Source organism: Ixodes scapularis, unplaced genomic scaffold (genome assembly GCF_016920785.2).
Source record: "Ixodes scapularis isolate PalLabHiFi unplaced genomic scaffold, ASM1692078v2 PGA_scaffold2__306_contigs__length_199485367, whole genome shotgun sequence".
NCBI classification, from domain to species: Eukaryota; Metazoa; Arthropoda; class Arachnida; order Ixodida; family Ixodidae; genus Ixodes; species Ixodes scapularis.
The window spans coordinates 198,489,582-198,508,305 of NW_024609857.1; the positions used below are offsets into that span (position 1 = coordinate 198,489,582).

At 45.7% G+C, this 18,724-nt stretch overlaps 1 protein-coding gene across 1 annotated transcript in view; it reads right to left on the minus strand.

The window, feature by feature from the left end:
* LOC8039133 (serine-protein kinase ATM) overlaps positions 1 to 18,724 on the minus strand; it is a 397,758-nt gene that overhangs the window by 306,540 nt on the left and 72,494 nt on the right. Inside the window, exons 10-11 of the mRNA XM_040208992.3 lie at positions 13,810 to 13,938; positions 1,775 to 1,878 (exon numbers count right to left, since the gene is read on the minus strand). Of these exons, the coding sequence (XP_040064926.2) occupies positions 1,775 to 1,878; positions 13,810 to 13,938 (233 nt within the window). The remainder of the gene's footprint in view (positions 1 to 1,774; positions 1,879 to 13,809; positions 13,939 to 18,724) is intronic.

Here is an 18,724-nt window from a genome sequence, read left to right on the forward strand (position 1 = left end):
GATCAGTTTGCATTGCACTTCAGCTTGTGTCTTAGACAAGCACGGGAGCAATTTCAATTGTGCTTAGGAGCAGAGATGAACATCAGTGGTTAGGGACCCAGGTAGATGGGATAACAGTGTAATAATGCGAAAACTTGAAACTTTGCGAGCCTTAATGAGAATCAAAAAGCTAGTACCTGATGTTTCTGAAGATAGCGTCCTTAATATTTTCTTATTGGCTTTCGGCTGCTCAAAATGCAAACCAGCACTACTTATCGCACAACCCGCACGTGATTGACATAGTAATTATATGTGCGAACCACGTGACGAGCGTAAACAACGGACGTGAAGTTGCACGGAGGAGCAGGGCAACAAATTTCGAGTTTATCCTATTGTGCAACTCGATATCGAAGCAGCAGGCTACGATTAACGAAGTTATCGTATTTGAAGCGATAAGCAGGAGCAAGGTTAAAGTACGCTGAGCAGATAAGTAGAGCTGCTGGCCGGCAAGGTTTCGGATCGGACCGCGTTTCAGTTCTATCGAATCACGATTTATCTTGCGAGAATGCGGTTCCAACTCCTAAGGATGAAGTACTAAAAGGAATCTTTTGCTCATTTGCTTTCGACTGGATGACGTCCGGATTCCGGGCCGCAGAGCCTCATGCAATCTGATGCTTAACGACTCGACCTTACCTCGGCCGACTTGCCCTACCGCTTATGGTTGAAGAATAACAATCCAGTCGCAGGTGGTGTAGCGCTTAGAATCCGAGTTTTTTTCGCGTGCTTCCGACTGGGGATAGACAGGGAGAATAAACAAAACAAAAGATTACAAGGCCGACCAGGCTAAACGCCCTCATTGTTGCCAATCGAGTTGATAGAAACCAAAACTAAGACGAAATAAAAAGTTTTTTGGCGCACGTTTTGCGATTTGGCGCATAATGGCGCGAGGTATTGGCTGTGGCGCAGTTTCTGCAACATGGCGCAAGACGGCGCAGACACATGCGTCTGGCGCAAAATGGCGCAAATGGCGCAGCCGTTCCACCCCTGGGTACTGCTTATAGTGCGGATTTTCGCGACTTCCGCGACATACGTTATATACGGTCTACACTGTACAGTCAAACCTCGATGCAACGAAGTCGGTAAAATTCAGAATTTACTGTGTTACATTGAAATTTCGCTACATAGAAAGTCGGGGCTAACGTGAAAGAAAGTTTCCACAAATGCTTCCCAGGTGCACAAAGCTCACCGAGGATGCCTTCATTTCTGTTGAAAGTAGTCTGTTACCTTTTGCTGGGCCACTCTTGACATTATAGTTGCATTATAGTTACAACTATGTACAAATACACGTGAATATGTCACAACAGGTTTGTAGAAGTGTGTGGTGCTCATGCACTGCCAACTGGCTCTCTCACACACAACGCACGCTGCCGGCGATGGCGCACGCTCGGATGAGAGCACACAGGCGCCTGCGCATTCAACGAATCATGTGGCCAAGCTAATTGGAGCGCCATCTCTAATTGGCTTGGCCACATGCCATTGCCACTACCGCTACACCAGCCGACACGCAAAGCGACTATCTTGAGCATATCACGTGCATTGAGTGCCTAAATTCCAAACTATAAATATCCCCAGCAAAACGAAACATTGTGCAAACGTAACGTTTATAGTTCACCGAAAACATAACAAATAGCAACACCTACCACGATATCCGCAGTTCCCCTTTTAGGTGGGCATTTCCAAATGCGTACTGGCCAAAAACCCGGTTTGCCAGATTCTGCAAGGAGTGTCCCCTCACCTGGACAGAAGAGGGAGGTGAGGTCGGAGCAGGCGAGTCCCTGCCGCAGCAACTCCTGCAGCAGCAGGTGGCCCTCCTCCAGGCACTGGTTCAGGAACACCGTCCTGCAAGGACCCACAGCAGGTCACGGCACCTCTCTGGGGATATGACCGAGGAAACACAAAGAAAGAAAAGGTGCCAGCATTCTCAGTTGCTGATTGAAGGTCGTGCCACAGCTTGTGCACAATCAACCAGTGAGACATTTTTGACCAGATCACAACTGCGTAATACTTTGGTGAGAATGCCTCACCACCATACAAAAAAGTTCGAGGTACACCTAAGCACTTTTTAAGAGTTGTCAATGCGAAAGCATGCAAGCCGCTCGTCCGCTCCCTTTTTCGTCTGCTGCGTACTGCAGGGGACGAGGAAGAAGAGACGCACACGGCGAGGTGCGAGGGACAAAATGAAAAAAAAATGACCGCATCTCCACATGGTGAATGATGTTGATTATGGCGAAGCTCTGGCGGTGCTGATGATACTTCTCGCGCCCTGGTCTCCGGAGCAGCTCAATGTCTGCGTAGACGCTGAGCCGCAGCATGCCGAGCTTTTCGTTCGTTTTCATCCAAGAGAATGTGTGGTATGGAACGTGGTTATATACGCATTTGAGCATTTGACCGCAGCGCCCTCTCGTCTATAAACGTTGAGCCAATGCATGCAAAGTTTAATGCTATTATATACGCATTTGACCGTAGTGCCCTCTCCTGTATAGACGTTGAGCAGCTACATGCAACATTTCATCCATGACATCCCCAGCTCTTGAGTTACTACCACATTTCAGAGCCCGCTGTCCCGCAGTCGTGGCCGAGTGGTTAAGGCGATGGACTAGAAATCCATTGGGGTCTCCGCGCACAGGTTCGAATCCTGTCGACTGCGCAAACATTTTTTCTTTTTTTAAGAAGACAGATGGAATGAAAAGCGATGTGAGCACGGACGCCGGACGGACAAGGCTAGACCCTAAGAAGCTTCGCCCCTAAAAAGGGGGAACGTGACAGCCCCAGTGGCAGCAGTCGAATCTCGCAGAGCTCGAGGGCAGACGATTCTTCATCGCGGAGTCGAGGACCCAGACCTTCATCGCAAAGCCAGACCTGCATCACCAAGGCAGACCGGCAACACGGCGGCGGTCGCCACAACGGGGGGGCCAAGCCAGCGCAGACCACGAAGAGAACTGTATTTATAAACCTCTTCCTCATGGCAGCGGGTATCGTCTGGTTTCTCAATGAGTGAGCGGAGCACGATCTGATCGGGCAGGGGCAATAGGAAACCCACAGTACTTTTTGTCGCCGGTCAGCGCGCGTGCTCCCCTGGTGACCTTGGACGCTCCGTGTTAACGGCGAGCTGATGGACACGCAGCACCATGGGGTGAGCAGTCGTGGAAACTGACGAGCACAGCGGCCAATGGGAGCCCTGTCGACGTGCGCCAGCCAGTGAAACCGAAGGAAACAAGGTGCCGTTTTCGCGCTTCAAACTGACGACGTCAGCTCGTTTCATGAGGCAGTTAATGCTTTCGCATCAATAGCGAGAAAGCTCTCCCTGCCTCCGACATGTGTGTCCTTAGAACTTTTTTGCCCACCGGTTGATGTCAGCTCGTGCACAACAGCAGAACAACTTGGGATTTGCAAACAAAGCACGGGCTGTCAATGGCTTCTAACGTGAAATAGAAGATGATCACAAATTCGGTGTGCGTCTGATCTCACTTTGCCTTTTCTTGGTTTGTAACGAGCGATTATCTTTTTTTTTATCTCTTAGCAGACAACATATGATGAAGAGTTCTAGTTTTATTTTCATCTGCAAACAATGATTTGTAGTAGACAAACCACTTTCTTCATGCCCATTGCCAGATGAACTGTCTATGAACACTATTTTTGCCTGCTCTGCGAGTCAAACTAGATTTCGCATTTCAATCTAGCAGCTGCCCCAGGAGCCAAAGGTTGTTCAGTTTGCAGGAACATTCTGCGGGAATGAGTCAAATGATTCTCCAGCACTCTTAAAAAAAGGGTCCCAAAAGGGTGGAACAAGCAACTTTTACACCCTCAACTTAGTGAAGAAGGAAAGGCCTTGCTTATAGCCTCCTAGAGGGGACAGATACTAGCGCCCCTTATTGGAAATGCGTTTTTAGAAGGTAATGTTAGCCCCATGTCACTTCTGTCATTCTCCTTTGGATTTCGTCGGCGGTGGAACGCTGGTCCTTATCGCCTTTAGAAACCATGTTTTTGCATAAAAACAAACAGAAAAGGCTATTTTTGTATAAAACTTTATTGGAGATTAGTACAAAACGACAGGAGCATGATGTTTGCATACAATTTTAGTTTACAGAGTTTTGTGGCACATTTAATATTCTTTTTATACAACCGTGCCTAAGCCATTTCGGAGTACCTTTCGGAGCAGCCAAAACAGTGTCTCGGAGCAGCGAAAGTGGCTTTTGGAGCAGTTATTCCTAGAAAAATAAAAAGATTTGTTTTAATTGCTGGACAAATGAAAGCCACTTTGCTCGCCGCATTAAACAAATTATGGTCAAGTTGACCAACTGCGAGTCTTTCAACATGTTAACTGAAATGCCAACGACATGACACATTTTGCAATGCTTCAGTTAAATGACACATAAATGTATGTACCCGCTATAGATAAATAAGAACCAAACTGCACAAATTAAAATTTATTTGAAAATGGGCATCTTAGTAGTAAATATCAGCACTAGGCTGACTAGTTATATAATATAATAAAGGGAAGCAGTCTCCGACTGATGAAACACGTAACTACTGCAGTGCAATGCGAAATTGTACCCGAGACAAAGGTGCATTATGACTAGCGGGTGCATTTCTTTTTGCTTTTTGGAAATTTCTGCAAGGCTGCTGCAAGCCTCACTTTGCCTTCGGCAAGTAATGAATGTCCACTTTCAATGTCTCTAAAAAGACAATAGAACATCCCACAAGTGTAGTGCTGTAGGCATTGCCAAGCAATTCCAAAATACCGCTTGCCACCGTTTTACTGGTTCCCGACGCGCCAAATTTTCGTCAAAAGTAAGCAAACGTAAAGCAATGGATTGCAAGCGTCCCGGCTGGTGCCTCTGTTGTGCAAGCATGTTTGCATGCACTTGAGGGCAGCTTCGGCAGCCTGCAGTTGCACGTGTTTCGTCGCGCGAGCGGAGACGGCTGTTCGATCGAAACCGAAACCATTCCACTCCGCTCCGTCGCCAACTGGTTCTCAAAATTGTATGCAAAATGTTACTGTCCAGCATAGGATCAAAAACAGTCCAGCGGCGCATGCTTCCCAGGCCGGCAGAAGAGGTACAAGCTAAACACACATAAAAAAAGAGCCTGAGCGCATCGATGCAAGACCTCGCAAGTCAGGGTCAAAAAGTTCTTGGAGCGCTTTGTGCAACGAGTGAACTTGAGACAAACAAGCGCGTTGTGCGGGTTCAGCGTGCAGACATTGCCTTCTTTGCTTTAGTTCACTCTTCTTTACCAACTTTCTTTCGCGGCAGATTTTTCACGTACCGGGGTCTCTCTCGAAAGAAAGCCTACCAAGAGAAACCTAGGTAATCAATACTTCGACACAGCAGTTTTTGAGTTAAAGAGGGATTTTTGTAGTAGCGTCCGATTTAAGCAAGAACATAAGTGTTGATGACCTTGCGGAGGTCCTTACGTTTCAGGTTAGAAAGCGCCATATCTGCAGCAACGTGGGACGGTAACACCCGACGTCATGCGACCACGGTGACTGGTAGGCAGGGACCAAATAGTTTTTTCCACGGCAGTTGCTTTCAGGAGCGAGTTGCTTCAGCTCACAAAGTAAGCTGAAGCCGCGAGTTGTTACACAGCATGACGGCATGGCTGGTACCCGGCACGCTAGCGTCGGTGCGTCCGCACACGCTTGCATCTATTGTTGTAAAATTTAAAAAAATATGCGAGACGGGACCCACGAGACGACAGGAGCGCGAAACGAGAGACGACAGGAGCGCGAAACGAGAGACGACGGGAAAAACCATCCAAGACCAGATAGACCCTGCATCCAGATTGATGCAGGGTACTTTGTGTCGAGCGGCCGCTTGCACCACCCAACTCATACATGCTCAATTACGGTACTCAAGTTTAGTTTCGGTTTTGAAAGGCGACCGAAATTGGTCCTTTGGCGCAGGCTTGGCGCACATTACCCATATTTTGGCAAAATGTAGCAGCATATATCAGGGTTAGCCCCTTGGCGCAGTTTGGCGCAATCGGTGCAGCAATCAACATCACTGACCATGTCTCACCTGTAACCTTCAAGTAGCGTGTTCCGACCTGGGTGCGTCCCGACTTTGGCAAATAATCGCGGCTCACCCGCTTGGGAGACAGGGGTTGGAAGCCCTGAACCCCCTTCTACAGTATACGTTTCGGCGCCGAGAGGGCCATTCAAAGCCAAAATTGAACAGTAGCAGGAAGCGCTATCGTATGCAATACTCTGGCTACTCTGAGAAGGTGCCACCGGCCCTATGAACGACCTCGTGCGGCCTTGGAGTTCGCTGAGTGGTCGCTGTGAGATACATGGTGGTGATGCGATCGCGTTTAGTTTGGTTTTCGGGTACTGATCGGTGCCACTTTTTCTATGCAGGTTGCTAGGCAGTTTCCCAATCAGTACTCTAGTGACATTGAGGTAGCCCCAGAAAGGGTGCAAACTGGTTGACTGTTATTGCCCCCAAAAAGAGATGAGGTTACACCCTAGAGCAGGGGTTCTCAAACTGGGTTCCGGGGAACACAGGGGTTCCACGAGCTGGTCTCATGGGTTCCGCGAACACCCAAATTGCAACCCCCCTCCCCCCTTTTCCCTTCTCCCTCCCCCTCCCCCCCATGCCAAAGGCTGTGCGGCAGGACGATGCAAAGCACCTTCATCTCACTTTGTACTGACATTGCGATTGATATGGTGGGGATATATGGAAAGCAACACAAGCAAAATTGCCTACAATCGTGCATCCGTTGCTTCTCGGTCGGCAAATATGGAAAGGGGGGGGGGGGGGGGGGGGGGGGGGTTCCGCGGCAGTTTTTGAGGCTTCCTGGGGTTCCGTGAGGCCAAAAAGTTTGAGAACCCCTGCCCTAGAGGCACGTGCTGTCACTCCCAAAAAGGACAAAACCTTCAACCCAAAAGTATGCCCTATTACCTCTTAATGCAAGTAAGATTACACCCTTGAAATAAAGGCTATTGCCCTCCGTTAGAAATAAGGTTGTCTCTCCAAGAAAGCACAGGTGCACTCCGACATAAAGTGTAAAAGTTGCTCCAAAGCGGAAGGAGTAACTTTGGTAACCTTTTGTGAAGAACTCCAGGGGCAAGCAAGTTACACCCTAAAAGGTGTGACAACAGGAATCTTTTCGTCAAGAGTGTATGCATACCTCAAGAAAGGCTCAATTGCACGTTTAATCCCCCGTGACCAGGAGCTACAAAGCCGTTGACTCGTCCTGGCGTAGTCAATGATGTCTGCAAAGCCCTTCATGTAGCCAGCAGTCTCTCTCCCCGATGTAAAGAGAATGATGGGGTAAGCAGTGCAACAGACAGCGCAGGCCAGGTTAGCCAATTTACAAGTCTGAATGCAAGGAATGGAATGGTAACTAGGGATGCCGCAAACTTTTTTCAAATCGAAGTTTCTATGATCGAATCAGGCGGTTCGAAAGATTTCGATTTTTCGAATTGTCTATATCGTAAAATTCGACCGAAGTCGAATTTTCGAACTTGTTAAGCTAAGAAGTTTGACGCTTTTCAAACTGTCGAACTTATTACGCTAAAAAATTTGATCTTTTTCTAACTTTCGAACTTATTGCGCTGCAAAGTTCGATGCTTGTCGAACTTCCGAACTTGACTGACCAAAAAATGCAATGAATTTCGAACTTGTTTATCAAAAGAAATCGAAAAGTTTCGAACTTTCGAATCCTGAAAAGTCAGAAGTTCGACGATCTTCAAACTTTTAGGGTAAAAGTTCGACGTTCGTCAAACTTCGAAAGACCGGCGGACAGTTTCATTTGAATTCAAGTAGTGAGGTACATTCATAATTTTTTTTTTCTCGAACTTTTACACGCGGTGCTGCATTCCTTACGAAAGACAATGCCGTTTGTTTTAATGTTCTGGCATGCTTAGTTTTAAAGAAAGAAATTCCCGAAGGGGCGAGGAAGGACAACGGGTTTTTGACGATTATCGTTTGTGCCAGATTTGAAGAGCGCTGTAGCCGAAGCTATTTATGGTAGAGATGTTAATACTTTTTTAAGAATGAGTGCCGTCTTAAGATGTGATTATTGTTATTCAACGTGAGTTTCGAAGAAATGTCCACACATGTATCTACATGCAATTATGCCCTAAACTTGATATTTATTTTCATCTAAGTTGTTTGAGGTATCGCATTTAAATTAACACCACAGACAGTACATATCATTGCCATCTACAGAATACAAAATAATATATTTATAGTTTTTTCATGTTAGGGAATAATTTAACTCATGGGAGAAAATTTCTAATAGTGTTCAAGTTCAGCACGTCATTAAAAGAAAACTTTCTTTTTTTTCGCTTCACGATCCTGGGACGTGCTTCTTTTAGCCTGTGCACATTTTGGTAAAAGAAACTTGTTTCGAAGTTCTGAACCTCTGAATATGCAAGAATACAACACTTCCGGCGAATTCTTGATAGTTTTTTTTTTCTCCAGCTTTTTATCCCCGGATTTATTCTTTTTTTTTTTTATTGGCACAGGTCTTTAGGTCGAAAAGACATAGCTTTGAACTTCCGAACCACCAAGCATGTGACGAGTAGTGCGTTCTGACAACGACTTTCTAACAATGGCCATCTACTCAATCATTTATGCAGTGAAGAGCGACAGTAGCTATACACATGCATAAATAATTTCAGATTAAAATAAGCTCGACCACGCCCTCTTTCCCCGTATTTCTTTCTTTAACAGTCCGAAATATCTGGAAGGGGGGGAAAGGGACTGACCCCCACCCCCGCTACCCTATTTCCCCCCGTTTTTCCTCTTCCGACGCCACTTAGAACGCTCCTCGACCTCGAGTTGTGTCGGCTTTTTGCGAGGCGATTCCTTCGTCCCAGAAAATAAACCTCCAGGACAATTACAAACCAGCGTCACTCGGGCTGCGTTCGATCGGATTACTACCAGCGTGCAAGGCGGCGAGGTAGTTTGCCAGGCCGCTTCAAGGTTTTCCTGAGCCTCAACCTCCTGCTCGCCCCTGGCCGTTTCGAACTGGATGAGTCTCGTAAAACTGTGTTTGTGTGATTACTACTGCGTGATGCATGTTAAAGTCCCCCCCCCGGGCTGGCGGTCACAATTACTGATCTATGGTCACACGTCACTCTGCACTGGCAAATATTCCAGCACATCCGGGACACTCGTCGTCTCATTTAATTGCCTGATCCAACTTCGCAGAATTTAGATATCACACGCTAACTTTTCTAAACTTGATTCTGTGAAAACCAGTGAGTCATGAAAACGTTATTTGAAACTAAAACTGTGGAGGAACTTGAAAACCGGACTTCGAACTTTGAAAACTTGGACTAGAAAGGAATTCAAAATCTTCGAAGTTTTTTTTTTTTTTCGACTTTAGCGTTAAAAGAGAATCGAAACCTTTGAACTTTTCTAACTTTATGCAGAAACAAATTTGAAATATTCTGATTGTTCGAACTTCATGTCCATAAAAATTCGAAGCGTTCGAAGTTTTCGAATTTTATTTCAAAAGAATTTCGAAATCTTCGAATTTATCGAACCTGAAGTAAAAAAATATTCGAAATATTCGAATCCGAAATTTTAGAAACCGTAAAAGCTTCGAACTTTTCGAATTCGAAACTCCACTGTAATCAAAAGTTGTGAATTTTTCGAATTCGAACCTCGATCGGTACGAAAATATCGAAATTTTTCGAGATCGAACCTCAGTTCGCTTTGCAATTATCAAAATCTTTCGAAATCGAACCTGGGGTGGTTCGCGACATCCCTAATGGTAACCACTTACCAGCACCTTAACTTACAGGCGGGATTCTACGGTCGAACCCGGATATATTGAATTCCAAGGGGATCGTAAAATAGTTCGATATATCGATAATTTGATGTACAAAAATATGCTAACTTAAGCTCCAGTTGAAATTTCTGCACGTCTCCGCTAATACTGAAGGCCACGACAAGTGGGACCTTACCAAACAGAGCCTCTAAGAGCCGCTAAACACAATGCCGCATTTATGCGACGGTGTTTGCGATTGTTTAAGCCTAGCCACGACCTCCACACAGCTCAGGCAACAAAACACGAAAATAATTTTAAAAAGTATAAAAAACGGAAAAGCGAACTACATGAAGCAGCAAAAAAGGAAACACTAAATTCAGGCAGCAAAAAAAGAGAGGAAAAAAAAAGAAAAACTGTGCAAAGCGAGAACAGCGGAAGAAAAGGTAAACAAAAATGATGCGCTCAAAGTGCGATTGCTCAACGGTTGTTGTCAACACACTCAACTTGATGAAGACTTTCTTTTTTTCTTTTATGTCTATTTAATTTTGGGGCTAGGCCCATTTTATTTTGGGGCTAAGGAGTCGCGCAGCGACAGTGGTGTTCAGAGAAAGAGCGCACGCTACTGTTTCAACAGGGGGCACTCCCTGCCCTCCCTACCTCGACACACTGGCTGCCCACGTGGTGAAGACTCCTGCTGTCATTACAACAGGCACTTGGCCTTGCTCGACGCTGGCAAGCCATCAGTAGCTCGAGCCCACCGCCCAGCATTTAGCAGGGAGATTGCTAAGGAGCTAGTACCTCTCTACAACAGACTGGCCGACGCAGACCTCCTTGCGCACTGTTCAAGGATGCTAACGCAAAATGCCAATGAATTCTTCAATGCATCGGTGTGGAAAAGGTGCCCGAAGACGGAGTTGGCCTCTTTGAAGACGGTGGAAACTGCAGCTGCTCTGGCTGTTCTCCAATTTAGGGTATTGAGAGAGTGCTTGAAAAGCTCGGTGTAGCCTGTGGCACACACACCACCGGGCACGTGGAGCAGGCCACAAAAGCTTGTGTGTCATGGGCACGTGCAAGGTCACCTGACAGTGAAAAAAGCGGCCAAGAAAGCTAGACAACTGCAAGCTGTTGCTGCTGAGTAAAAGAGAATTGAAGATGAAGGGCCCATGTACGCTCCTGGGGGATTTTCTCGAGTAAATGTGCCTCTAAAATAAAAGACAGCACTCTTTACACTTGAAGCATATTTTTCCCAGTTTCTGTTTTTCCATCAGACCGTCGTGTTAGGAAAACTGGCGTTTTCCTATTACACAAGAGACAATTATTCTTGAGTGGTTTTGTGGGATAGAATTTTGTAAGGAACATGCTTGGCTAGTTAGTTTTTCTACTTTAACACTCTTTTATGCTAAAAATCTACATTTGTAAAAGAAGTGCAGACATGAAAAACAAATGTTAATCTTCTTATGGAGTTATACTTACGAAAAACAATGCAAATTAGCAAAATAACTAGCTGGGTATGCACTATGGTATTCCTGTGACTATGTTACACATAAAAATCACTAATTCGTATTTGATTTTAAAACAATAGTTTTATTAAGCAAACGCACTGACTTCCATATTGTAACATTTGTAACAAGTTTCAGAACTGACATAGGACAATGAAATTTGGCAGGGATGATCTTGGCACTCATATAAACTTCCACTGCAAATTTTATTAAACTCAACCAAGCGGTCCAGAAGTTGACTTTTCTGGGTAGTGTACCAATCTAACGCTGTAATTTTTTTTATATCTTTTTTTGTCGAAAATTTATTTAATAATATTTGCAATTATTTCATGTTGTTTACAAAAAAAGTCTTTTTCCTTTTCAGTGTCCTTCTAAGTGTGCAAATTTATGTTATGTTGGTTATGTTGCTCGATCGATTCCCTGGAAAGGACATTAAAACTGCCCACCTGTGCGTATACCGCTATCGCAATACACATGTGCAGGCTTATCAATGCAGTTTTGCCACGCCAACCGTCCAATTTTTTAAGTGTGACTAATACGAAAGTGAGACTTCTATACCAACTTTGTGAGGAAATGGGTACAACCTAGAGATCGGAAAATATAGTAGTTTTCTTTAGCTGAATGTAGTGTTATAATGGCCGACACTGCAATTATTTGGAAGTCTTTGCCACCACTAATGCTACGAGGGTCATCGCCTACAGAGGAAATGGCAGCTCGCTGGTTCCTCGAGCGTAGAAAGAACTGGGCTGCATTACTGGGTCGGACGAATATGTCAGCGCTGTTAATTTGTCACCAGTTTTTCAGCAAACTGTTGACAGCATTAGTGCACTCCAGGCCACGACCCTGTTTGTTTCCCATACTGTGATCGCAGTCTTCCGAAAATTTCAGAGTAAAACACTACTCCGAAAAGTTGATTTTTAATGCCCGCTCAACCTGCTTCGAATTTCAGGGGTATGTTGCGCGCGAAGTTTGAGCTCTATAAACCAATTTTGCGAAGTACTACGGAGGTACAATATGCCTCGGCATAGAGTGGAAAGTGTGTGCTTCAAAAACTTATCACTTCAAAATGGTGCACCAACGAACAGTATGCGTTTTCTTTTTTTCTTAGCCGTAGGGCCCTCGAAAAGCTTAGTTTCCTGATAACTCGGCAAAACTCAGATTTTCGGTTCCATCCAGAACCAGGAAATCCATCAGAGAGGTACCGTATTTGCATGAATATAACGCAAGCTTTTTTTCGAAATTACGTGCTCCAAAACATACCTCGCGTTATATTCGGAATCGAGTTCAGCCACGAGGCCGGGTGCGCGAGTCTAGAGAAAGCCAGAGGAGAAAGCCATTTTTCCGGCTCAATGCAAAAGATCCGGTGGGAAAAGAGGTGGGGGTGTGGGAGGGAATGTATTAGCTATTGGGCCACGTGAAGGGGCAAATAGAGAACATAAAAAAGCATTTTTATCGCTTTTGTGTTTGTACAACGCGCGCACGCCGCACAAACTCAGCGCGCGCGCGTGCCATGCGGGAATGCGGGCACCGGCCAATTCGAGCCAAGCCAAGCCGGGCCAAGTCAAGCCAAGAACACCAACCGCGTTTACGCAATCGTGCAACACGAGGGCATTTGTTCATGCAGAGGCACCAGAACAAGAAGTGTGATCGTGTATCGGATTCAGCAGTCTTTTCTTCTGCCTGCGCATTGTTTAGTTTCTGCTCCAGAGTGATCTGGTGCTTGTGTGTTGGTGTGTCTGCTTCGTGCCTTGCTTAGACTGTGGGCTGTCGAGGGGCTCGCACAGAAGGGAACTACCAGACAAGCAGGTGCCGTGCTGCAGGTTATCTGCGTAGTCGCCAAATGGATTGCAAACGGAAGGACATGAGCAGTGAGGATGAGTGCAGTCAAAACATAAACTGATGTTTCTTCTATTTTCATTGACTTTTCACATCTGCTGTGCCCCCGAGTGCGAGAAATTGACGCGTCCTCGGTTCGCGTTATAATAGTATAATATTTTTTTTTTCTATTTGAGAGCATCAAAAGCTGCCCTCGCGGTATATTTGTGGTCGCGTTATATTCGTGCAAATACGGTATTCTGGAGGCAACATGATGCCACCAGAGGTGAAACTGGGGGAGACTTCCAGGTTTGGATGGATGCGCCCCCGACGACAACCAAAACCAAAAAATGACATTGAGAGGAAAGAATGGCTGATTTGGTGCCAAGAGCGGTTTCAGTCACCCTCGGGGTCGTTCCCACCGTCCCCTATAAGTGGGATTCTCCCGTTTGGCTGGCGTGAGCTGGTATGTCGCCTCCTTTTCTTTCTACCTTTACTGAATCTAACGGAAAAGAAATGAGCAGCACAAGTGAATGGCTTCTTACGAGGAGAGTAGACATTGGCGGGGGCATTCAACTAATGGAACATTAGAGATGATGCATGAGCCAAAACCCTTTCATATTTCATGCAGTTTTCACTCTCGATTTGCCTAAGCACCTCGGTGTCTCCCAAAGTCTTTCGCGAGACAAACAACTTGCCCCGCAGAATGTTTGTGGGAGCGTAGGCTTACTTGACGGTCTGTTCCCACATGAGCGTCCAGACTGGCCAGGGCAGCTTTCCCACGTGGCAGCCCTTCCGGGGGCCATAGGCCCTCACTGCGGCGCTGTAGCAGAGCAGGATGCATCTCTTCACGTCCAGCCTGGAGAGGGCCATGCGCAGGTTAGCCCAAGTTATTTATTTGTTTGATTATTTTATTTCACAATACGGCAAGGCGTGTTACGGCTCAGGCAGGTGTGGGGGAAAAAAGAAAGGGGAAGGGATGGCAGAGACACAAACACACACATTCTTCAACACAACACTGATACTAAATAGCATAAATCAACGCAATCTCCAAAATATTACATCAGGAGTAGGGCTATCAACAGTGTCGTTTTCTAAGCAATTCCATTCTATTATCCGTCCATTGCGTCGAGCACTTCCCGAGTGCTCGTGATCTCGGCAGTTTCTTCAGGATGGCGTCCAAAACGTTTGCTTTCTCATCCAAAGAAAGAACTTTACGTTTCCTTATGGCAGCAAGCACGTAAGTGTACCGCCCAGTTAAAAAATAAAGCTGTTTAGTTTAGGCGGTGCCAATGTTTCCAACCTACACAGCACTCTTGACCGCACAGTTTACTTGCCCCCTTGCGCCCACAGCGTGCTTGCGCCTTTGCTTTACATCACGCTCGCAAGACGATAATCGGTCTTTTCTGTCTTCTCCTAGATGGCACTGCCCGTGCGGTCGCGCGGTCAGCGCGGTCGCGCCATCACGTCGCTCCCCCGCTGAAGTTGGCTCCCGCGCTACCCGCGGTACAGTGGACTATGACGATCAGTGAATGTCAGTGGTGATGCTGTTATGCCGTGTTAACTTTTTGCTCGGCATTTTCTGGCCAGCCTCGCAGAATCCGCTTTGCCGCATGCCTCGCCGGCGCTACCGGCGCCGCATCCTCGGGCAGCCTAGGAACGTTGGAAGGCCTGTCCCCGTGAAGTAACCTATTAAGCGCTCGCGTTTGCGCATAATTTTTTTTTTTAACCACAATTTTTTTGCGAAGTTGTTTTTTAGAGTTGATTTATTTATTGCCTTCTATGGCAATGGCGCTTCGTTATATTGAAATTGCAGCAAAATAGACTTCGTTATTTAGGGACTAAAAATACATGGGGTCTATGGGCAAGAAATTATGAAAAATAAAATACTTCGTTAAATCGAGGATTTCGTTACATTGAAGTTCGTTATATCGAGGTTCGACTGTACATTAGAAATGCAGCGGGAAAACCAAAGTTTTGTAATTTGTTTGGATTAACCAAAAGTGTGAAATATCCGAGTGGGAATTAACGCGAGCCTACTGTACCTGTCTGGGCTATTTATTTATTTATTTATAAAACTGAATAGTTTTATCTATTCAGTATCTAATAATTTTCAGCATTGCAGCTACAAAAAAAAATTAACAGCAGGTAAGAGTGATAAAGCACAGCAGAAATATATTGAAATATTTTCACAAAAATAAAGCACAGTAGAAATATGCTGAAATATTTTCGGAAAAAATAAAGCACAGTAGAAATATACTCAAATATTTTCGTGAAAATAAACGCAAACACTAGGCAACAGCATCGCATATAGCAATATTTTTTCATAAAAACATTCAGCCTTTCCACTCTCATGAAGAAGGAAGACCAGCGGAGCTCTACTCGATACACTGTGTGCTTCTTCTTTGTCATCGTCTGTTTTTCACGCTGTTTCCTTCGATGAATTCCCACCACCGCACCCAACTATCCATTCTTCTATGATAGCTGGAAAGGTTGCCGCCATCTACGAGCGACGGCGGAAACCATACTGGTTGTGTGCTTGCCGTCGTCGCTTATAGATGGCGGTAGCTGTCCAGGTAGGTTTGTGTCGACATACACGGATTTGATCCTGGGGAACCTAGCCCTTAACAGCTCCGCTGTAAAAGTGAAAATCAACATTGATATGGAAGAAAAAAAAAACACCAACTTCTAAGTCAAAATAAAACATAAAAGAAAAAGTCAGGACCATGTGGAAACTTCATCGGTTCTGTTTTCCATGTTCCTTTATTTTTAGCACTTGCTTTAAAATGATAGCCTTATGAGTGACACTGTGCAGGGATTTCGGTGTCGGCGTTTCTCGCTGTGTGCTGTCGCCGCGAAGACGAAAAAATCCTTCTTATCTCCCCTCATGGAGCGAGGAGAGAAAAGTTGGGTGTTCTCGTTGGCAGTCCTCACTACCACAGACTCTTCCCGACGAAACCGCCACGCCAAGACCGTACTTCGTACCAGAAGCGAGCACGGAGAGAACCGCTCAGTTTACGGCTGGCTTCCACGGCCCCCATGAACGAATACTTTCGACGTGGCCAACCCGCAACAGACGTTTAATCGATTTCATGCTTCGCCGATTCCGTGCCCTGTGCCGCGGCAACATCCCACAAATACTCAATGTCGATTTTGGTGGTCCCAAGAATGAGTGGACCCGAGGCCTCGTCGCAGCGAAAATGGGCCTCTGTGTGGCATTCGATGTCAGCGCACCGACAACGTGTTGACGAAGAACATTGACACGCGCATCCCGTCTCTCGCCTTGCCCACTTACTTTACCGATCACCGAGCACTCGTGGCAGTCGTCAGTGGCATCCACGACGCCATCACGATGTTAATGTCCATTACCACTTAGCATTTCCGTCTTTAAGTACACGACGACACCATAATGCCCGCGTTGCTCAAACGTCCTGCAGCTATCCCTTTTGCTCCTTCGCACATAGTGGGAGAAAGAGTGCTTTTAATGTGAAACATTTTTCGGCCAGGGGTTCAGCATTTTGTGAAGCCCAAAAGCGAAACCTGGATAAAAACATGGTCGTGATGCCCGACACAGATTGGTTGACGAGTGGGAGAGGAGGAGCGAGTGCTCAATGCCGATTGGTTAACAGGGAGGTCATATGACAAGAGGGGTGGGCGAGGAGGAAAGGTAGACGAGGCAGGAGAGGAAGAGTGGGTTAGGAGTAGTGATGAATCAAATCTGCCGAACTTCAGATTCGACAAAGTTCGGCACAAGCCGAACATCTGAAGGAAAGTTCGCCAAAGATTCGGCAAACGTTTGCGCACGCGTGAGAATTGGATTGCATATCATGTACTACCAGCGGTTACGGCAAAGTGCAGAGTAGCCGACAAGGTAACCGTGTGTTTTACAGCCTTTGTTAGTGTGGTTCTCTTCAATATTTTCCGTTTCAAGAACAGAAGATACGATCAGGAATTGATGCACTCCACTGCGCAAGTGATAAATGATGCGGCCCCTTCTGGACGTAATTTTTATTTGATATTTCCAGCGATGCAAGAGGTAGTTGGAACATTGACTGACAAGTACTTGAAGGCAGTCCTCACAATTATAGCAATCCTGTTTTCAGCTCACAAGTAGTTTCTGCAAAAGCAAAATAATATTGCTTTTACAGCGAAGCTACTTATGGCTAGGGTTCCGTAGATTTTTCCTGTGCAGCGACTAAAACTCTACACTCGCACCGTCACACACGTACGCCTTCCCCGTATAAAAGATTCGAAGTAAATAACCAAAATGAATGTTGACGAACGCGACTGCAAGATTCCACTTGTTTTAGGCTTTTGCTTTAAATCAGTTACTGCTGCAGACGCCGGCACGTGCGGCGGGTGGAGCACCATTCCCTGCATTCTCCTTGATGCTTAAGTAATTTAGCAATAGGTCTATTCAATAGATTACTTATCAGTAGGCACCATTTTCAAGCTCAGTAAACTCTCACGTAGATAACAAAGGTTTCTCAAAAATTTGCCGCTGTGCGACCCACGTCGGCCATGTCTACGCTCGCACCGCCCTCTCTTTGTGGTCGTTCCAAGCACTCGCGTGCCTAGTTTCCTTTCAATATGCTCTTCCAAGGTGGCAGTCCCGTTGCACCTGTCTAGTTTCCTCCGAATCCTCGGGGCGGGTCTGTGTCGTGTGCTAAACAGCTTCGCTGGTTATCCACCATCACAGAGTGGAATGGCGCATGATTTTTTAATTAGCGTTATTTTGCAGCTCTCATCTACCCACATAAAACTAAAGGCAGAACCATCATACTCAACGTTGCACATCCGACATTCCATACTCCTCCTGTCTTCCTAAACGTCTGCGTGTGTCCTAACACCAGAAACCGGCATTTTAAAAGTTAGAAACGAGACATTGCAAATATGGGACACACACTTTTCTGCAAAGCTAGTGTCCAGTGACTCAAACCGAAAAAACGTGCATATTGACAATAATATTGTAATCTCTTCCGGTGAAGCTTCATCAGCCGTTGCATTCATTTTTGAGCACGAAACGGTGACTCACACAAAAAAGTAACCGCAGAGTGTTACTGAATTACCACCTTTATTTGAGGTGGTAATTGATGAGGCCTCAAAACCGAAACTCGCATATCGCGACTGCGCTCGCTACTACCCAACCTCGTCATCACACCATTTCTGCAAAAAAGCACTGTAAAATTGCCTGTAAACACACAAAAACGACACCGATACAATTATGTCGTAAAATATCACCTTATTTAATAATGACTGTCAATATGCATTTTAAAAAAATCCTAAATTATTTTTTTGCTCGAAGAAACGAAATATAAACTTTTAAGCCTGTCAACAATGTACCGTATTACTCGCATATTGAACATACTTTTTTTCCCGAAAAATGGACACACATTTGGGGGGGGGGGGGGGGGGGGGGGGGCGTTCATTACACGGCGTAAAATTTTTGCATTTAAACAATTCGTAAAAATGTCATATTAGGTGCCAATATGACACGGCAAGGTACTGTGGCACCTCTCCAGTGATGGAGGCGCTTCCACAGCCGGTCGGGGGCACACCACAATAACCATGCTTTATAAATTGCAAACCTTTTAGGGCGCTTTCGGGTTGCCTTTTGCCGAAAGAACAGTGCCCTACAAAGCTCA